The sequence below is a fragment of the Aspergillus pseudodeflectus genome (genome assembly GCF_044049435.1).
Source record: "Aspergillus pseudodeflectus strain CBS 756.74 chromosome Unknown BJX68scaffold_86, whole genome shotgun sequence".
In the NCBI taxonomy this organism is placed as follows: domain Eukaryota; kingdom Fungi; phylum Ascomycota; class Eurotiomycetes; order Eurotiales; family Aspergillaceae; genus Aspergillus; species Aspergillus pseudodeflectus.
The window spans coordinates 82,732-103,073 of NW_027263862.1; the positions used below are offsets into that span (position 1 = coordinate 82,732).

At 52.1% G+C, this 20,342-nt stretch overlaps 8 protein-coding genes across 8 annotated transcripts; 6 read left to right on the top strand and 2 right to left on the bottom strand.

Annotated features, from left to right (window-relative positions):
- Window positions 1–257: 257 nt before the first annotated feature.
- On the top strand, window positions 258–1,468 carry BJX68DRAFT_279855 (Gfo/Idh/MocA family protein; the record flags this gene model as incomplete). Its single annotated transcript, XM_071048818.1, has 3 exons — window positions 258–306; window positions 364–847; window positions 922–1,468. The coding sequence occupies 3 exons, from the start codon at window positions 258–260 to the stop codon at window positions 1,451–1,453; spliced, it is 1,065 nt and encodes a 354-aa protein (XP_070892968.1). The 3' UTR covers window positions 1,454–1,468.
- Window positions 1,469–2,702: 1,234 nt separating this feature from the next.
- BJX68DRAFT_259285 (uncharacterized protein) lies at window positions 2,703–5,957 on the top strand (the record flags this gene model as incomplete). Its single annotated transcript, XM_071043674.1, has 4 exons — window positions 2,703–3,152; window positions 3,210–3,684; window positions 3,933–4,565; window positions 4,624–5,957. 4 exons carry the CDS (start codon window positions 2,703–2,705, stop codon window positions 5,955–5,957), a joined length of 2,892 nt encoding a protein of 963 aa, XP_070892969.1.
- A 706-nt stretch (window positions 5,958–6,663) lies between these two features.
- BJX68DRAFT_249077 (uncharacterized protein) lies at window positions 6,664–8,431 on the top strand. The gene has a single exon (XM_071042042.1). It carries the CDS (start codon window positions 6,721–6,723, stop codon window positions 8,200–8,202), a length of 1,482 nt encoding a protein of 493 aa, XP_070892970.1. The 5' UTR covers window positions 6,664–6,720; the 3' UTR covers window positions 8,203–8,431.
- Window positions 8,432–9,611: 1,180 nt separating this feature from the next.
- Window positions 9,612–10,394, top strand: BJX68DRAFT_272675 (uncharacterized protein; the record flags this gene model as incomplete). Its single annotated transcript, XM_071047253.1, has 3 exons — window positions 9,612–9,843; window positions 9,970–10,022; window positions 10,113–10,394. 3 exons carry the CDS (start codon window positions 9,612–9,614, stop codon window positions 10,392–10,394), a joined length of 567 nt encoding a protein of 188 aa, XP_070892971.1.
- A 395-nt stretch (window positions 10,395–10,789) lies between these two features.
- On the bottom strand, window positions 10,790–11,924 carry BJX68DRAFT_249079 (cupin domain-containing protein). The gene has a single exon (XM_071042043.1). The coding sequence runs from the start codon at window positions 11,821–11,823 to the stop codon at window positions 11,137–11,139; it is 687 nt and encodes a 228-aa protein (XP_070892972.1). The 5' UTR covers window positions 11,824–11,924; the 3' UTR covers window positions 10,790–11,136.
- Window positions 11,925–14,802: 2,878 nt separating this feature from the next.
- BJX68DRAFT_249080 (uncharacterized protein) lies at window positions 14,803–16,274 on the top strand. The gene has a single exon (XM_071042044.1). It carries the CDS (start codon window positions 14,912–14,914, stop codon window positions 16,199–16,201), a length of 1,290 nt encoding a protein of 429 aa, XP_070892973.1. The 5' UTR covers window positions 14,803–14,911; the 3' UTR covers window positions 16,202–16,274.
- BJX68DRAFT_213870 (putative C6 transcription factor) lies at window positions 16,235–18,318 on the bottom strand. The gene is made up of 2 exons (XM_071037768.1): window positions 17,941–18,318; window positions 16,235–17,888 (listed from the first exon to the last, which is right to left on the bottom strand). Exons 1-2 carry the CDS (start codon window positions 18,277–18,279, stop codon window positions 16,269–16,271), a joined length of 1,959 nt encoding a protein of 652 aa, XP_070892974.1. The 5' UTR covers window positions 18,280–18,318; the 3' UTR covers window positions 16,235–16,268.
- Window positions 18,319–18,636: 318 nt separating this feature from the next.
- On the top strand, window positions 18,637–19,989 carry BJX68DRAFT_272680 (ankyrin repeat-containing domain protein; the record flags this gene model as incomplete). Its single annotated transcript, XM_071047254.1, has 1 exon — window positions 18,637–19,989. One exon carries the CDS (start codon window positions 18,637–18,639, stop codon window positions 19,987–19,989), a length of 1,353 nt encoding a protein of 450 aa, XP_070892975.1.
- Between the last annotated feature and the right edge of the window lie 353 nt (window positions 19,990–20,342).

The following is a 20,342-nucleotide window of genomic DNA, read 5'->3' on the forward strand; positions in this document are numbered from 1 at the left end:
CCAACGGAAACTGTGGGCGAAAATGTGGGCAGCCGAACCGGACGAAGGAGCACATTCCGGCGGAGGATCGCGCAAGCCTCCGGTACAGTCAAGGGCAAGACTGGTGGGGTACGTAGTGGAGAAATTGATTGGAAGCAACCCCGCTGATGAATGATGACTTAAATATACTGCGGAGCGAAGTGCTCTGGAACTATACAGATTTATCCATCCTGACTCGAAGTAAAGCACCGCCGACCAGTCTCTCTCATTTGCCCGCAATGTCCATCGGAGTAGCTTTGCTTGGGGCTGGTGTCTTTGCACGTAAAGGCATGGAGAATGCTTCCCTAAGCAGTATTCCCACAACTCTAACACTATGCACTACAGAGCACCTTCCAGCTATCAAGGCATGCCCCTCAATGAGCTTACGAGCTGTCTATTCGCGGTCCCAAGCCTCCGCCGAGAAGTTAGCCGCTGAAGCCGGCGAGGACGTAGACGCATATTTCGACTCGCCGCCTGTCTCGTCCAAATCACTTGATGCCCTGCTGTCCCGTGCCGATATCGCTGCAGTTATCATAGCGGTCGCGATCCCCGTGTCGCCAGACCTGATCAAGAAAGCATTAGCGGCGGGCAAACATGTCTTGAGCGAGAAACCCATTGCTCCGGACGTCAAGATAGCACGGGAGTTGATCGATTATCACCGTCAACAGGCAAGGGGCGTCCTTTGGGCAGTTGGTGAGAATTTCCGGTTCTGGGAACCTGTACACAAAGCAGCGAGTATCCTCAAGCAGATGGGTGGGAGCCTGGTCACCTTCTCGGTCACTGCGTTTTCGTTCACGGACGCTGAGAATCCGTTTTATCATTCTGACTGGTAAGGGAGACCCCCACACATACCTTGTGGTTTCCTCTGTATTTCTCTTCCCTTTTGTCACTGATGTCGTCAAGGCGCCAGAAACCTCAATTCCAAGGTGGCTATCTCCTAGATGGAGGTGTCCATTTCGCCGCCGTCCTCCGAACGTTGCTTGCAGCGGTCGGGCATAAAGTAAGCCGCATTTCTGCGCATACTATGTCCCTACAAGCGCACCTCCCTCCAGTCGACACTGTCCACGCCGTCTTGGGCACCGACCAGGGACGCAGCGGCACGTACGTGTCTTCCGTTGGGATCAAATCGAAGCGTGACATGGAGTTTGAAGTGGTCACCGACAAAGGCTCCGTTGTATATCGGCCCTTCCAGATGGAGATCGCGATCAAGCAAGAGCAAGAAGGCAGTGAGTGGAAAGAGCGTTCCGAGCCGGCTCCGCTGATGTGGGGTATCAAGGAAGAGGTGGCTGCATTCGCGGACGGTATCCTGACCGGTAAACTGGATGAGAAGCTGTCGACCTCGAATGCGCTCGAGGACTTGAGGATTGTGGAAGCTATGCTAAGGTCTGGTGAAAAACAGGGACTGCCAGTAGATATTGTTGGAGACACAGCTTAAGCCTGCTGTTTGTGGTCTTAGAGTACAGGGATGAGTAGATGAAATTGAAATGACAGCACTTTGATCTGTATGCCATGAAAAATAGCTATTGTTTGTAAAGTCAATCCAGCCGCACCACAACTCTTGCAATGCAATAACAGCCCTACTGAATCCCGCTTTTCTTATTCACTTGAATTCCTTGACCCGGACGTGGACACACCGAGGGGGCAAGGTGTCATGCCGCTCAACTGAAGTTGTCAGCCCCGTCCTGGCCCACATTCCGAAGGCATGTAGATTCCATTGCTGGGAAGCTTTTGCTCTGGTCCATGTCATGGTGAATCTGGAAGTTTTCGTTTGATTCCTCAGGGCCCCGTAGTGAGGAGAGCCAGGACTTCTCTCCGCCCGTGGGTGTCAAGCCGCGAGTAGGAAGACGCGGTCCGGGGAAGGTACGCTCCAGCCGGCGCATGGTGTCCTGCTGCCGCTCAATCCAAGCGAGTTCACATTGTCCTTGGAGAGAAAAGCAACGGACGTGACTTGAAGTCAACGGGTTGCAACAGCTACAATGTCTGCGAAAAGAGATAAGCAACCAATTGCCCTGAGGCAAGTTTTACGGCTTCATCCCGTCTGGAAGTTATGGGACGGTCCCCGTCGACCTTCACATACCCCGTCGTTCGACATTGTAAGCATGGCAACCAGCTTTGGTAGTCGGCCTATGTGTGGTCACCGCGATGCTCCTGGCGTCAGGGCCAATGGAAGGTATTTGACCGAACCCCGTTGAACAAAACACGTTGAAAAATCGAAGATACCAATGTAAATTTTCTTCTGCCAAGCTTGTTTTCCCGCAATATGTCCTTTGGCCTCATCGAGGTTCTCTACGTAGGTCTACTTCTAGTCCCTCGAATTTATTTGCTCACTCAGCCCTCGTGCCAAAGCCAGCAAAAGCGCAGCTCAGCTCAAGCCGCCGGGTCCGGGTCGGTTCGGCGCACGAGTGGACAAGAGTTCGGCAATGTGGGCAGCGTTTGGTTCTCCCGTGTGACTTCTTTTTTTCTATCACTCTACGTACTCCACAATTCGCTACCCCAATATACCCCAGTCGCTGATTTCTCCTAATGTTATACCGAGCCCCGGACGAGGATCCCCCGAGGTGTTGCCAGTTTGCGGGGAAGGTCAACTGTACGGCACTACAAATGTAGAAGTAATACCCAGTTCTCTAATAGCTGACCATGGACCCTTTCCATCCTTGCCCCCCCTCACTAGAAGACAAACAACAATGGTACGCCTCGAAGCATTGGCGCTCCTCCATGCAGCCGGCGTGCTCGGCTCATGCCTCCCCGCCCCGGTACCTTCTTCCTCCCCGTCCTCATATCTCGGAACATTTCAGAACCCCTCCGCCCACTCTCGCCCCCGATTCCGCTACTGGCTCCCAGACGCTAGTGTCGACAGCCAGATCGTCGCTGCCAACATCAAAGACAGCGGCGAGAAAGGTGCCGGCGGAGTCGAACTCGTCGCGTTCTACAACTACGGTGGCGAAACTCTCGAGCCGTCTCCCAAGGCCGATTGGGTTACTAATGGGTTCGGTACGCCCGCGTTCCGCGATGTATTTCGTGCTGCGCTGCAGGCGCATAAGGATGCCGGGCTCTTCATGGATTTCGCCCTTGGGCCGAATCAGGGACAGGGCGTTCCGGCTTCGTCTGATGATGAGGGGTTGCAGTGGGATTTGGTATGCAGGCCACGCACTGCTTCCTTCGGGAGTTACTGGCTGATTGTTCAACTATAGGTCCCGTACTCCGTCGAGGTCGCGAATGCAACCTTCGAAGGCCAGATCCCCGGCTGGGGAACGGGCGAGCTTATCGCGGTGGTCTCAGCGCAGGTCCTGTCGCAGACCAACGTCTCGCTACCAGTGATCGACTCGCCGTTTCTTTCGGGCCAGGAGGGCTACCTTAGTTTGGTGCTAGATCACGAGAGCTTGACGGATCTTACAGACCATGTGTCTGAAGACGGACAGCTTTCAATCACTCTCTCCACCTCTTCAGAGGGCGGTGTTGGGCACCGTCTCTTTGCCTACTATCAGAAACAGACCTTGCACAAAAATCTCGAGTTTCACAATAATGCTACGGCGACAATCTGGGACAATGGCTCTTATGCTGTTGATCATTATAGCGCTCGCGGCGCACAGACTGTCATTGATTTCTGGGAGAAGCATATACTTACCGATGGGATCAAAGAGCTGGTGATGGAGGCCGGAAACTATGGTATGCTGCTCCTTCCGCTACTAGAGAGTACTCTAGCCTGACAATCACATTAGCCTGGGAAGATAGTATGGAGCTCACTTCGAACACAAGTTGGACAAGAGCATTGCCGGAAAGGTTCGAAAGCAAGCTGGGCTACAGCCTAAAGCGGTACCTACCGGTAATCAACTTCGGAACGCTCTGGCCGAACAACAACGTCAACATTCAAAAGTTGAGACCCGGCGCGGTGCAAAGCATACTGAACACCCCAGACGGTGGGGCTGGCTACATCAATGACTACCGCGGCGTCCTTGAAGATTGTTACCGGGAGTACCTCGAAACGCTGACTGACTGGGCACACAATGAGCTCAAACTCAGGTTTTCAGCCCAAGTTTCCTATAACCTTCCCATGGATATGGGGGTTAATATCCCCGTTGTTGACGCCCCAGAATGCGAGAGCCTCCAGTTCGCAGACAGCGTCGACGCGTACCGCCAGTTCTCCGGGCCCGCACAACTGGCAGGTAAGAAAGTTATCTCAAACGAGATGGGCGCGACAATGGCAGCGTACGGGTATACATTTCCGAGTCTTTTGTTCTCTGTTGGTCGTGCGGTTGTCGGCGGAGTGAACCAGATTGTCCTGCATGGGCAGAGCTATACTGGGGATTACTATGAGACTACGTGGCCTGGTAATACGCCCTTCAGTTTTACGACTTCGGAACTGTATTCAAACAAGCAGCCTTCCTGGGATCACGGCCTGTCGGATGTCTTGAACTTCTTTGCTCGAACCCAGTATACCCAGCGGCAGGGAACTGCGAGGGTCGATGTGGCAATCTACAACAAAGCAACCGCTACCGACTCCACCGCATTCCCTGCGGTATATCAGGCGGATGATTTGGTGGATGCAGGTAGTTACCCACTCGACGCCTTTCGCACACTTTCGTCAAATGCTAACCATTTTGCCAGGGTGGACGTGGGCATACCTCACCCCAGACAACTTTGCCCTTCCAGAGGCCACAGTGCGGAAGGGTGTCCTCGGTCCAGATGGACCCAGATTCAAAGCACTCGTTATAACGAGCGACAGCAACATGACGCTAGCAGGAGCGCAAAAAATCCAAGAATATGCGACACAGGGGCTGCCGATTATCTTCAGCGGAGGCCTGCCGGGCGTTTATAGCTCCTCGGCTAGTGGGAGCGTGCCCGCCGCCATTGAAGCAGCCCTAACGGATCTGTCAACATCTGATAACGTGTACATGGTGGATCCTGGCGGTGTCGCTGACAAGCTCACATCCCTTGGTCTGTCACCCGATATCAAGGTCCAAACCGAAGGGCAATGGTACACAACTTGGAGAGAGGACGCTTCGACTGGAATCGACTATGCCTTGGTCTTTTGCGACACCAACTCATCCTCGGGATATATCACGGTGACCGGCGCTGCAAAGAACAAGACTCCGTTCTATCTTAATGCATGGACGGGTGCCATCTCCCCTGTTTTCACCTACAGTGTGACGAAGGCTGGCTTGACCATCCCAGTATCGCTTCAGGGTAATCAGACTCTAATCATCGCGTTTTCTTCTCGCCCTCTGGGTGAGTCTGGAACACCCAAGGTCCATGCTGTCGAGACGCCTGATTCGGTGATTAACGCGACATTTGACCGGAACCATGGCTGGGTTGCCCATGTCATAAATCAGCGCGGGTCTCAAGCACTCGGGCGCATTCGCCTATCAAACAATCGACATGTTGAGCTGCCTCGAACCCAGCAGATAGCGAGCCCGTTCAATTTGACCAACTGGAAACTCATCGCCGAACACTGGGAAGCACCAACAAACTTCAGCGATGCCAGTACAATAGCGCAAAAGCACAACACCACCCACGAACTCTCAAAACTGATATCCTGGACCGAAATCCCCTCCCTGCAGAACACCTCCGGGCTAGGCTACTACAGCACAAACCTCCAATGGCCACTGACCAGCGACGGCACCGCAGACGGCGCATACATCCTCTTCCCCCGAATCCTCCACGCCATCCAACTCAGTATAAACGGCCACAGACTCCCGGCGCTGGACTACACGGATGCGCGGGCAGATATAACTCCGTACTTGAAGCACGGCAGGAATGAGATCCTCGCCGTGGTCCCGACGACAATGTGGAACTATATTCGGAGTATCTTGCCGGATATTCGGGATCAGGGGCATTTGCCGGGGCTGCTTGAGATGGGGCTTCCAGTGCCGGGGTTGTCGGAGAATGGGCTTGTAGGAGATGTTAGGGTTGCTCCCTACATGAATGTGAGGGTAGGGTGATTGATCTGTATTGAGTGGTTTCCATATCCATGTCTCCCAATATCCATATAGTCAGTTAAAACAAGCGGGCACGGTCCTAGCCATATAGGAGCATATCCACAAAGTATTGTTTGTCCCTCGTGGCTCGACTCCTTATTCCGTTGCGACTACCGAGACACTATTTTGGGTAATGCCCTAGCTGTTGTTGTTGAAAGCAGTATTCAGGGGTAGGGTAGCGGAGATCCATAGATGTACTCCGTACGGCGGCTCTATTGCAAGCCAGATGGATGTATCCAAGAGTAAAACGACACCAGGGGTCTAAACAAGCTAAGGGAGGACGCATATCCCTTGCTTTACTTGCGGTATTGAAAAAGAAAACCGAAATTGGAGGTTCTCTTTACCACCGAGTTCAGTGTGATTACTAGGATGCTTTTTCTCCGATCCCAAGCGGGCAAATATATCTTGGACTATGTGCTGCAGCATTGGAAATATCGACAAAGATGGAATTAAACAACTTCTATTTGTAGTTCTGGAAGTTGACGCAAGAAAATAGCGAACGGTTCATCAAAGGAAAGTTTGTTTGGAGGTCCAGGCCTAGACGTATATCGGCCCGATCAATGGAGACAGTCTAGACTTTAGCCCTAAAACAGCACGCTAATTCCACCCCAGTCCATCTTAGCGGCCATGGGCACAATTGAGTCACTGCAGATCGAACCCAAATTGCCTGGTTTTGAAAACTGTCCTTCCACAAAGACTGGAGAAAGAAAGAAAAATAACCCATAACATGCGGTTACTAACCCACTTGACAACCGCAATTTCTATCCCATCCCTTTTCACGACAATGTCCTCCCCGCCTTTTTGCCCAAGGGAGAGCCACCCACCAATCGAAGCAATACAATTTGACTACGACCTGTGCGCGAATCTTCATAACCAAATATTCAAGATTGGATGGCTGGCGAGCGCCCCTGGGCGGACTCCTGAATCCGCCCCCTCGCAGACGTGGTGGGAGTATTTCGCGCCTCCCCCCGACTTCGCTAACAGGCTAAACGATGATTTGGTGCAATTCCTTCAACGCGCCTACTTCCACACGGATGCGCCCGAGTTCTTCTATTTTCTCTCGGGCCTCAACTACCCAAAGAATCTACTCGACGACGGCTGGATTAGGGATCGCGGAGATGATCGCTATGCCCTGCTCTACAGGGCGACGGGGTTCAAAATGGGGGATGAAATGGGGGTGATCTTCGATCAGCATACGAACAAGGCGGCGTTTGTTGCGGACTTTGAAGACATGACACCCATACTGGATTATGGATATGGGTGGAAGCCGCTGGAGGATATATTCCAGGCCTATCTCGAGATGAGAGAGGAAGGCAAGGTTGAGGTTTCTTCGCCGGATGGGACGTGGAAGAGGGAGAGCAGCTCGGATTCAATCGGGCCATGGCTGTGGCATGACTATACGGATGTGGATGTCAAGAAAAGCGCTCTGGCGTTTAAGCGGCTGATAGATGCGATTGAGGCGCGCATTTCCTCAGGACAAACCGCTTCGTCGGACAGCGCCCAGGATCGAGGAACATTCGCACTTCCCTGGGCCGACTTATCGGCCCTTGATGCAGCCCACATTCTGCCAGGGACCTTTGCCAGGGCGTTTTGCGAAGAAACTGCCAAATTCACGATCTCCTTCCGGTACATTGCGCCAGGCATACGCATTGCAACAGTCGACGAGCTCATCGCTCAGCCACATCATGAAGGTTACAGCCAGAAGCCTTGGTACGCAACAAATAGCATGCGTGACATGCCAGTGCTCCTCTTCCGTGCGGACGACCCAACCCTGGCTTCGAACGATGCAGTCCCCGAGCGCGGTACCTGGCTCTACAATGACGGTCAGTCTATTCCGGCGGGAGTGTACACTAATACGGCTGGTGGTATGAATCAGGTCTTTCAGAACGGCTGCCGGCTTATTCTCCCGTTCACATTCGGCTCGAATGGCTGGGCGCGGCTTAGTGATCTTGAGGTATTTGGGATGAGTCCCTTGGATGATAATGCGAATCCTGCGGATGTGAACTGGGATCTGTATCAGCCGGGGTATAATGGATTTGGCCCGCTGCATAGTGTTCAGCTTCACAAGGTTCTCATCAACTGGGCTGAGCGAGTTGAGTCTGGGGATTGGGAGGTCACGGAACATGGGGTTGGAGGGGGCCTTGATATATTCCGTGAAGCCGACACGGAGCATGGGTGGAAGAAGTATTGGATACCATTGACCTGGTAGCATGGCTGATTTTAGAACTTCCTGATCCTTGAAACTGTTTATATAGCAGGGCCTGTCGATCGTCGTACGGAAATGTACTTGATGAGCCTGGGGATCATCCTCTCCAAAAAGGGCACCTTGGAGGGGCGCGAAGTTAATATCGGTTGATATAGAACACAGCTGGCCATATCATAAGAAAGATAAATCTATGGATGGTGGCCAACATAGGGTATATCAAATAACTACCCCCAGTCAAGGAAGATTTCTGTCTAGTGGTGGGGTTTTCTCGCCTGGGAGACGATATTTGGAGCACAATGTCAGAAACGAAAGATGGTGCTTGACGCACCCAAGGTAACATTCATGGAATTCTGAGGATCTAACGCGTGCTCAGACATCCGTCATGCAACTGGTTGCCTTGTGCCAAGCATGCTGGTCTCTTGCGCCAATCGAGGCAGCCCAGGTGCGGAGGGGCATCCCTCCATATCAACAACGTTTCGTCAGATTAATCAGGAACTATCAGACTGAGTCTCATATCCGACGGCTGGGGTTGCCACCCACACAAGCACAAAATTTGACAGTTCTATTATGAGGCCACCTTGTGGAATATACCGCACCTGCGTGCCTAGACACCTTGGAGAGGAGAAAATGTTCTAGTTGCACCTCGATCGAGTCCGCAGCCTTTCGCGCGCCTTGGCGCAGCTTGGAGCCCCTAGTCAAGGACCCCTCTTACGTACAGAGTACTCCGTACGCCGGCGAGAATCCTCGCTAAGTAATTCAGACAGAAGATATGGCATCTCTAACCCTCGAGCCACATGCTTGCACGGTTTCAGCCGCCGTGGCTTCCACAAGCTTAAGGTTGGTAGCTGGATGTCGATAGGATAATGACGGTTAACCGCTCAGTTGTGATGACAGGGTGTCACTCTTGGGCGCGCTCAGAGCTCCTTGGCAGCCGTCGTGCTGTCGTTACTCCACACAACTCCAGACTCCACCAGCCATGATCGTCGCTTAGAGACGCCACTCAAGGAGAGAGGGGTGGAGAAAGTACTGTGCGCGGCTTGATTCAGCCTCTGCTCGCCTTGGCCTTTCATCTGAATACGTACCCCTCTCCAGCACAGGAGCCACTTCGCCAGAGCGATTGGTGGATTCCTCACGCCGCGGACAGCTGAGCGTCATCAACCTTCGTATTCGGAGATGAGACCGCGCCTGGCCAATACCACTTGCCAGTCATCAGTAAGGGCCCGTTGTTTGACAAACATGAGTAAAGCACTGAAAACTTTGTTTACGAGCAACTCCTGAGGCTCAAACCACACCTCCTGTCATCCGAAGCCCCATAAAGTGAGCTTCCTCCCCCGAATTCTTCCCTGCAACCGGGCATCTTCTCATTCCAACATTCGTTTTTCGACCTGAGATTCACTCTGCTCGTTTCAAATATGCTCGCCTCAATCCTCGTCCTCGGCGCCATGCTGGGTAGTGCTAGCCACGCTCTGGCTTCTTCCCACAGAGTGCTCCCGCTGCACGTCAACCACGTCAAGCGCCAGGGCCCGGGCAACGCGTTCGACCCCCCGGAGACAGAAATATGCGATCCAACTTGGCCCACTTGCGGCAACACCAACTTTTGCTTCAATGAAGCTGAAGATTATAAGTGCTGCCCCGGTGAAGAGCGTGAGTGCCCTCGGTCGTCCACTAAGAGTGTATATACCCGTCAGGCCGCTCTCAAAAGTGCTGGGGAGGTCATCCGCGACGCGGACGCGTAAACATCGCATTACTGACAATAGCGGTGCTATACAGATGTCTGCCCTCCTGGATCCTACTGTCTGTACGCTCCTTACTGCTGTCCGGATGTATGTACCATATCACAAAGCATACCCCCGCTTCCGCCTCGTTCCATGTACCTTTTTCTGGGGGAGCTGTGGTGCTAATCTATATTCCAGGAGTACACTACCCAAGAGTGCGCCGACGAGCTCGGAATCACCCTCCCGCCAACGTCCACCGCGACTTCGACCACCACCGCTGAGCCCACCTCCACCTCCACCAGCTCGACCCCCGTGATCCCCACTACGACCACCGCTCCCCCCAGCTCCTCTTCCTCTGCTGTCCCTCCCACGGAGACTCCTGAGTCGCCTGAGTTTACTGGGGCTGCGAATGCCAAGCTTGCTGCTGGTGGGGCTGTTGTTCTGGGTTGGCTGGGTGTTTTCGGGAACTTGCTTGTCTAGGCGGTTTTCTTCTCTCGTATATTGCGAGGGGAAACTGGCGAGGCTGGATAGCTTCCCGGTACTTTGTTGTATTGTAATATGGGTGTGATGCGTCTTGGATTGACTAAAGCCTTTGTCCTGGCCGGGTTGGCCGTGATGGATGTAATTGATGTAGATATCTACAATATGCTAATCACAAAGAGACAATGGGTCAGGGCACAATTTGATTTGGATGAACACTTTCTAAAGCTATGCATTATGATCTATGTCTAGTAGATTGCTTGACGAGGAACATTCTAAACTGTGATACTCCCTATATACAACAAGATATTCACAAGACAGGGCAAAGAATCACATAAGAGGCATAAACATCATTTCTCCTGTCAAGAGAGAACAAATTCATATTTCATTTGCTCATTACCAAAATCTCTAACAGGCGTTTCTCCTATAAATATTCTGCGATAATCTAAGCCTATCCTGTAGATCCCAGCGATATTCTCTAAGCAGGTATAAAACACCTTAGTACTCCCTCTCCAGGTGAACAGGTTCCGCTATTTTGAGCCTGACTAAATCTGAAGATCGAGATCTCAACCACGCTCTAAGAAAAAGCCAGTTCTCCCCTTGGGTAAATTATCTCGAACAGTGGTACCGATATCATGATCCTGCGAAAAGCCCTCGGAGTTGTCTTTGCAGACGTCAAAACGGCCATTCCCAGTCCACTTGGACAGCTCTTTAGATACATAAACTCAGCTCTTGCCCAGAATCACAACCGCGACTGCGCCGGCTCCCCACCTCCCCTCCACGTCTTACAAAGCCCCTCGTCCTTATCCCCAAAGACAGGATCAAGCCCTGGCTTTGGAACTGCCCACACCTTTTCAAACTCGCCTCCCCTCTGGACGAAATCCCACACTCCTCCAGCATACGCGCCCAGCATCGTGTATCCTGATAGTTCGATCTTCCCTAGTGCCTCACGCTTATCGGCCGCGTCTATCCCATGTCCCTCGCCGGGCGTGAGGAGCCGGAATTCTGCCTCGGGTTTGGTGTCGTACGTCTTATGCGCCACCCCCGAGGGGATCACGAAAACGTCCCCTGCCTCGGCCTTCAATTCAATCCCACCTTTCTCCCAGGCATCCCCGTGCGTATTTGCATCTAGATCATCGGATGTATCCGCGACGCCGAATCGAATCGTTGCCGTCCCCGAGAGGACGGCCATGCATTCGTGCGCTTTCGAGTGGTAGTGTGATGGCTGTGTTTGTCCGTACTGGAAAATCCACTGGACGTCCCAGCCGTTGCGTGTGAAGAGATCGTAGACTTGGACTGGGTCGACGCGCGTTTTTGCGGAGCTTTGGGCAAATGCGTGTTTGTAGTGCAAGAGTGGCCGCGGGGAGTTGGGGATAAGGTCTGTTGGGTAGAGGTGGTATTCTTTGACTTCGACTTTGACTGCGGCCATGCTGGGTATTGGTACGGATAATTTCTTGCTGCTCTTTTTTGTGGTAGCTGAGGATGGAAGAGGAGCAGAGGAAATGATGTGACGCGAGTTTTCTGACCAGCGGAGAGTTGGAGTTGGAGAAGCTCGGGATCGGGTAGGAGCCGTGCGGGGTATGGATGACGTTCTACCCCTGTCAGATCGGATAACGACCCGAGCACATATATCCATCTAATATGCTCTTATCACTATAATTAGTAGCTAGGCGAGACCATTAACTGTGGCTCTGTCGTCGGTTGGGATATGCATTCGTACTGTGCGAAGTGATAAGAAAAGCATGGTTAACTACTTCTCTCCAGCCAACATCATGAGGTTCAAGTCTGCAACCCATAGTCCCCGTATATTCACCTTAGCAGGGAACCTACAGATTCTAGCTAAATAAGATTAACTACCAAGGTATACGTCCTCGCGCTTTACACCGTCAATCCCGCCTCGCAACATGCGCCGTATTGAAGGTATTTCATCGGCAGCGCGAACGCACGCTCGAGTACCGCTATGGATTCCACCAAGCATCGCGCCATGTCTCGGAAAGTTCAAGTCTCTAAGTGGCCGTGTGGAGTCTGAACTCGACCTTTTCTTGGCGAGCAACGGCATCCCACCCGCTCAAAAGAGACAATGCTGGTTCAAAGCCTGGAGCGTCGGTACGGCACATGAAGGAAGCAGTCGTGCTCCCCTTTATCGCAATGCTCTTAGAAACCGTACTTACTTTGGGAGGGATGGGCTACCTACGTACAGAGTCCCACGGGCGTCAAGCTTTTGGCAACAGCGCGGAGTCTCTCGTACCCGTCCTGGCTAAGGCTCTGGGAATATGAGTCGATCCATACTAGTAGCAGCACCCGCTTGGCTGAGGGTAGCCAGGAACAAGCCAAAATAGTAACAAGTTCTTCGTTACTGACTTGAGAGGCGCCAAATGGTCTGGGAAGGTCTATAGGGCGATCACATATTCAAGAATTACCCCCGACTGCCGTCGCCAATTCGCGACGCGGTCCTTGTTGAATAACTTCACCTCAGATCGTTCCCCCACCTCACCATCCCCACAATTAATTAAGGATATGGGCAATATCGGTATCAATGCGTAGCACTCACTCCCACTATCAATATATCTAAAGCTGAAAGAATCCCATCGTATGCCTGCTCCGTAAAACGCTCCCAAAGCTCTTAGGCTCGACGACACCCTCGAGAACCTTCACTCTCTCAGAATCTTTTATTCTCTCTCTCTGTGAGATCACGTCACCAGGTCGAGCAACCCCTCCGGCCGTTCCTCCGGATCTTCCTCTTCGTCCTCCTCTTCCTCTCCTTCCCCTTCTCATCTCTCCCCAGCAACTGCATGCTGTAAGTACCATCTCCTTGCTTGTTTTGCGATAATCGTCCCTTTGATCAGAGTCCTCTCCATTCATCTGCTCCTTCTCAATGCCTGTGTCCCGTTTCATCTGCCAAATTGGCGTGAGATTGCGCGGTTGAGTCCTGTGTTTGTGTTGCAGAGCAGCGACCGTCCCGCACCTGTTTAGCACTCCCGCTGTCTTCCCATCTCCTTCTCTCCTCAAGCTTGTCTCGTACCATGGCTTTTTCGCTCCTATTCTATTTGTTTTCAGGGTGTACGAGGCGTCAACAGTCCCGTCCCGCGTACTTCGCTCCGATCTCCCTCCTCAAGCGGCTCGGGTTTCAATCGGAGACTCGAGCAACTACTCTGCGAGCAAAAAGCACATGAGCTAACAAGTTACAGATACTCGATTCGATTCAGCTCTCGTTGCAACCAGTCCCGTTCCTCCAATTGCTACACCTCGAAATGCCCCGCAAGCGTCCTGTGTCTAAGATTGTCTGCGACGGGTGCGGTGTTGTCGGACATAAATGGAAAAACTGTCCCGTACCCAATACCATACATGAGGGAATCAATGCGTCGCGTGCAAGTCATTCATACCCAGCCATTCTGCGTTGCCACGTTCGTATGGCTAATCATCAACTCTACAAACAGTCTGCAGCCGAGACCTCCCGCGATGGCTCCGGGAACCAGGAAGAATGCGCAGAGTGTGGTCTAGTCGGCCATCTAGTCGCGCATTGCCCGTTTCGCCTTATCAAGGTGGTCAATTCTGCACTTGTAAGCCGCTCAGAATACGTCTCAGGAGACTGTATGGCTAATAGCACAAGGCCGCCCGCGAGTGGCGCCAGAGGCACATGCGTCTCAACCAGTACGGTTCGAAGAGGCCCCGTGCGAATCAGCATGGTACGAACAAGCCCCGTGCCCAGCAGTCTGTCGCCGGTGCGCAGAAGCATGGTGCCACCAAGCAGTCTGCTCCCTCGAAGCAGCCCGATGCCCGTCAGGCTGCCCCCAAGCAGCCTGCTGCTGATAACCAGGGGTCGAATCACGGTATCGGCGTACAGTCGGCTGACATCTGTAAGCCGGTGAGGCGCACGTCGTGGTAGGTAAGTCTGCGCGAGCCTCAGTCTACGCCATACACTCTCACGGTATATACTTACACCCCGTCTAGTTTCGTTGTTGTTAGGAAGCAGTCAATGTAGTCGTAGTGGTCAATGTGTTGTTCGATGATTTGCTGTCTGTTGTCTGGCTTCGGCCCCCTTGATACCTCGATGTCTGTGGACCTTGTTCGGTATCGTTTGTTTGTTTTTTTTTTCTTAATGTAGTAGTAATGATGCCGTTCCACTCGGTCACATAAATCCTTCAGAGTTCCTCGTAGATCCGTAGACCCAGCAAAGGGCCTTCGACGACCTCTCCAACGACTATTGATCCTGTCAAGCTTGTCAGCGGCCTTTCGCGCTACATATTGATACTTACTAGAAGAGTTCAAAGCAATTACTGATTGTCAAGGGAAATAAACATCACGAACATTGGTCGGTGTTATCGCTCCAAGACGGGACTATCGGCCCTTACGCAGATATCGGTTCGAACCGGACACAACAATCCTGGAATACAAAAGCCCACATTTTGCTCTCGAATTTATCTCACTTTTTCTCATTCCTCTTCATTCATCGAGTCATTTCAACTCGCATTTTCAAAACCTTTTGAACAAGAAAGGAACACTGATAAGAAACGAACATGCCTTTCAAAATCCTCATTACCGGCGCCGGAATCTCCGGGCTTGCACTAGCACACTGTCTCTCCCGATTCAGCCACAACTACGAAATCACCGTCATCGAAAAGTCTCCCACTCTCCGCGCAACAGGCCTCCAAATCGACCTCCGCGGCCCGGGAATCGACGTCCTCCACCGAATGGGACTAGAAAAGTCCTTTCGCAAAGTCTCCGTTCCAGAACAGGGGCTGCGACTTGTTGATCGCAAGGGTAGATCGTGGGGATTCTTTGGAGCGAATCGCTCAGGTCAAGGGTTGCAGAGCTTCACGACTGATTGGGAGATTATGAGGGGGGATTTTTGTCGGTTGTTGTATGAAGCTTGTGAAGGGAGACCTGGGGTGAGGTTTGTCTTTGGGGTACATGCTGCGGAGGTCAGACAGATCGAGGACGAGGAGGTCGAGGTCACATTTTCGGATGGAAAGGTTGAGCGGTTCGATATCGTTGTCGGAGCTGATGGTCTGTGGTCGAAGATGCGGAAGTTGATAATGGGTGGTGAGAGTGGGGAAGCCAATCCGGGGTATCATCCCATTGGTGTTCTAGCAACTTATGGAACAATTCGACAAGATATGCGCGAGGGAGACGGCTATTACGCTACGGCATTCATGGCTCCTGGCAATCGAGGGATTATGACGCGCCGCCACGAGCCAGGCCGGTACCAGGCGTATGCCTTTTGCAAATTGGACGAGGCTGCCTTGAAGGATACAAGGCGAGGTGATGTCGACGGCGAGAAGCGAGGATTGGTTGCAGTCTTCCAAGGTGCAGGTTGGGAGTCGGAACAGATTATTCGAGCTCTTGTGGACTCTGAAGATCTCTATACCGAACGAATGGGCGTGGTCAAGCTGGATGTATGGTCTCGCAGCCGTTGTATTCTTGTCGGCGATGCTGCCTACTGTCCATCAGCTATGACAGGCATGGGTACCACTTGTGGACTCGTCGGTGGGTATGTCCTGGCTGGTGAAATCGCGAGGTATTGCGCAGGATCCAGGGTGTCGAAAGAAAGCATCACGAGCGCTTTCAAGTCATACGAGGAGAAGCTCAGACCATGGATTGAGCAGGTGCAAAAGGGTCTGACGGACAGCGAGAACTATATGGACAAGTTCCCTAGTTCGTCCACCGGGATCGCTGTGATCTACTGGCTGTTTTGGATAGCCTCGCTGTTGAGGTTGGATATTGTCGCTCGCTGGGTTCTGCGCGAGAACACCAACGGCTGGACTCTCCCTTCGTATCCAGAACTGGACAGAGTGAGGAAGGACTGAGGCTCGCCTCTACCAAACGCGGTCAATATCTGTCAATGTATTATAATCTTAGACTTACAAATCTCCTCTACCACATTGCGCCTGTCCACTGCGAAAGCTCTCGAGTATCGAAATCAAAGTCGAAAAGCCCATCGATGGAGTCAAACTCTGATCCAATGTTAATTTCAGGTTCTCCCGGAGCAACCGCGCTGTTCCGAGAAGCCATATCTGGATTTTCAGTCTCTACCAAGGTTTTCAGCATATCGCCGACAGCTCTTAAGCTGTCATACGTAGCTTTCGAAACGGCCTCATCTATTGGTAACTCTGCCAGACGCGCCCTGACCTGCGCATTCATCATGCTCAGCCATACATAGATCTTGACATTCATGTCTCCAAGCCAAATCCGGTCTCGCGCATAGTTCACTATTTGCTGAGCGGCTTCGAGTAGTGGCTGTTGGCGAGCGCGATTTCGTTCCTTCGCAAAAGCCGAGATTCCAACTGCAGGCTCTGTATTCAGCTCGGCGAAAATAATCAGGGCACCACGCGTAAGGATATCTCGAAACATGCCACCCCCTGTACGAAGCACGCAGCTGTAAAGGCCGTCCTGTAGGAATGAAACAAGCTCTAGTGTGACGTCTAGGCATGCTTGACGGGAGTGCGAGTATAATGGGTTTCCTCCCATGGCTTTCAACGAGTGGCGGTAGTGTAGGGCTAAAGCAAACCTGCAAACGAGGTGAATGCAGAACGTAGATGAGAAGGAACTAGGAGCGCCAGCACGAGTTATTGCACTGCCAATATCCCGGCAAGCAGACGCAAGCTCATTGCCCAATTCCAAGACTTGATTGAACGACAGTTCTTCCTGCATATTATTCACAGCCCGCGTGACACGCAAGCGAAGAGGAAGGCTCTTGATCAACAGACTCTGGAGGCATAAATTGCTCACATGAGGTCCTGCAGAAGACTCACTATCTTCATTGGCCGGAGGTTTGGTATTATAGTTCCCAGTTGCGTTTATCGAGTCAACCCCGCTGTCTAATGCTGCTTGTGCGTCCATCTCCAAGACGGTGTACCACAGCCGCCTCCGTGTCTCTTTCTGCTGCAGGCTCATTTCTCCAAGAAAGTCAGGGTCTTGATGCAGGCCCATCTGCATCGACATCCTCACCAGTGACCCTGCGGATATCCAAACGAGATCCGCTCCAATTTGGTTGACTTGACGTGAGAGAAGAAGCAGGCAATAAATTTGCAGACCATTCAAGGTAAACCGATCTTTTTCGAGTGGTGCAGAGAGCCAGCCCTGGGCTGTATCGAGCCACGCGCGGGCATTCGCTCCAATATCGCGACGAATATTCCCGTCAGTGTGCAATGGGCCGGCAATGGTCATGACAAGTAGCAGTTGAAGCACAATAGGGCTTTCTGCACTTTCCTGACGGGTCATGTAGGTTTCATATTCAGCCATGAAAGATCGATAGTGGAGGATCCGGTAGCAGGGCTCGAATGTTTGAAAATAAAGCATGACAAGTTCATCAAGAATTTCCCGGTCCGGAATGGACTGATGAATTTCTGCCGGCAGGCTCTTTCGACTAGGCCGCTGCTTTTTGATATCTCGAGCAAGCCTTTTGCATTCCGCGATCGTTTGGGTGACTTCCTTGTCACTTCGAAGCTTATCAAAAAAATCACCTACCGGCTGGAGACTGGGGAGTCCCTCCATCTTAATACAGTTAGTATGAATAATTTAAAGCTTGAAGCCCATTGAAGCTTACCAATGAGTGGGTATTCATCCAGTGGCCATGGCCATAAACGCGGGTCTTCGAGAGAACGCCACGAATGCTGGTTGCTGGCGGCGGCGAATCTTCGGTGGTGGTGGAATACAACTCTCCATTGTGATGCTGTTCCTCTCTGCTGACAACGACCGGTGCCGGTTCACGAAACACCGGAGGAGGGCGACGCCGCGGATCAAGCTCGTAATGGCAACTTAGTGAGAAGGTGATGCATTCCTTGCAGGAGGGTCTGGCCCTATCGCATTTCACTTTTCGCCGTCTGCAATCGTAGCACGAACGTGGCGTGCGATTACGTTTTCGGATGGTCCGGGGTTCGGTCATGGTCGCTGCAGCTGGCAAAGGAGCAGAGGTGAGGTGAGGTGAGGGAAAGTGGAGCGGAGAACAAGGACATTATTCTCGGCCGTAACAAATTCCGGTAAATCCACCAATTGACTCAAAACTCCAACATTATTGAATTCAGAGCCTCAGGCTAGAAGCTGACTAAGATGGTTTCCCCGCTTCTGCTGGCGATCCGATCGGGACGATGTGCCCCACCAGCGATCTTCAACAAGGGTCCTTATAGAACTATGTACCAGTTGTCGACCAGAATATAACGTACCTTGATCTAATCTACGCACACCAGTTTCAACTGCGTGATATGGTACCTTTTTGGCCTCCTGGAAACGTGCATTAGCAGTCATGCGGTTGCCCACCGAGTTGATTCTCATGATAGCAGAGCAGACGGCAGAAAGGGACTTGAGCGCTCTAGCCCGCGTGAATCGAGAGTTCCACGCTATCCTCGTCGACCACCTTTATCAGATCAATATCAGGCGGCACGACGGAGCAGGAATTTGCAAGGCAGCCATTTTTGGAAGCTTGCCGGCAGTTAAACGGTTCTTGACTATGGGTATCGACGTGCGGCAGGGATATGCGCCCACGTCCACGTCTCGCTATAACGAGTTCCTGGGAGGAAACCTAGAGCACCCATTGCTTCACGCGACTCAGTATGGACATGTTGAATTAGTTCAGTACTTGCTCGAGGAAGGCTCAGATCCCGATGTGCGCGCCGGAAACAGACTAACACCACTCCTTATTGCTTCGAGGACTGGATCCCTCTCGATTGTCCGAGCGCTGAAGGAAGCAGGCGGCGACGGCAGATTACATGCGGTGGGTGACCCGAATTTCCTCGAGATGTTCCAAAGAACTCCTATCAGAGAAGCCGCGTATGGGGGACATTTGAATGTGGTGAAATATCTCTTTTCCGTTTCCGAAACAGGAGATACCCGCTCCCTTGCATCTGAATGCTTTCCTGAAGCGGCTGCATCGGGGAACATGGAGCTAGTCTTATACCTCCTCGAGAAAGGCTCAGATGTCAACTACCGGGGTTGGGTATTCGAAGGACCACATGCTCGCGACTGGGGTAGCGCTCTATCGTTTGCAGTCAAGTATAACCATCCAGATATGGTGCGACTACTGCTTAAGAACAACGCTCGTATCGAGTCAGCAATTGGATCTGGTACCGCTCGCGTTGGAACAACCCTTTTCAGGCTGGCGGTCCGCTTGGGATTTGGTGAGGTGCTCAAGGTACTACTAGATCATGATTTCCCGGAGGAACATGTCCCCGACCTTGATGACCTGTTACACTGCGCGATCTTTAACGGCCAAACGACAATTGTTGAGGGCCTCTTGACTAGGCTACACGGTGACACGGGCACCCTCTACTTTGCTATGGAAGATGCTATAAATTTTGGCCATGCCGACATCGTTGAGCTATTGCTCAAGAACGGCTTCAGCACAGACGAAGCAATGCTCATGGCGGTTTTCGATGGTCGAAAGAAGATTGTGGAATGTCTTTTGAGACGTGGAATTGACCCGAATTCTCCCACTGCACCCAGAAGCCCTCTTCGATTAGCTCTAAATACCGGAAACAGTCCGATGACTGAGCTTCTATTACATTATGGCGCACACATTAACCCATCGGAGCTGCAGCGTTTCCGTCGGGCAAAGGAGAAGCGGGCCTTTATGAGCCAGTTTTCTCCCACCCCATCCTAGCCTATGATATCCTCTTGCTTTGGAACCCCTCGTTCTTGCGGTACTGTCTTTAGTTGCTCTCGTACTCGGCATCCTGATATTTACATTATTCACTGCGGTTTGCACATCGCTGAGGTCGTTTGGCGTCGTTAGTGACCCAGGAGAGCGCTGCATGCTAACGACGACACGTTCAAGATGGGTATAGGTTCTTCAACCACATTTACGTTTCTAAGTGCTTGAATCTCTCGCTATCTCCTCTTGATTAAGGTAATCTTATTTCTCTCAAGTTATCACCCTGCGACGCACTAACACAATAATTCCAGCCTATTTTTCCACGCAAAGCCAACCCCTCCCGATCCCACTAGAAGCATCTG

Bases quoted from the DNA above. Each gene is read 5' to 3' on its own strand.
- BJX68DRAFT_249079 (XM_071042043.1), bottom strand. From the start codon at position 11,823: ATGGCCGCAGTCAAAGTCGAAGTCAAAGAATACCACCTCTACCCAACA.
- BJX68DRAFT_213870 (XM_071037768.1), bottom strand. From the start codon at position 18,279: ATGACCGAACCCCGGACCATCCGAAAACGTAATCGCACGCCACGTTCG. The intron at 17,889-17,940 runs GTAAGCTTCAAT...AACTGTATTAAG, and splicing joins GGATGAATACCCACTCATTG to ATGGAGGGACTCCCCAGTCT.
- BJX68DRAFT_249080 (XM_071042044.1), top strand. From the start codon at position 14,912: ATGCCTTTCAAAATCCTCATTACCGGCGCCGGAATCTCCGGGCTTGCA.
- BJX68DRAFT_249077 (XM_071042042.1), top strand. From the start codon at position 6,721: ATGCGGTTACTAACCCACTTGACAACCGCAATTTCTATCCCATCCCTT.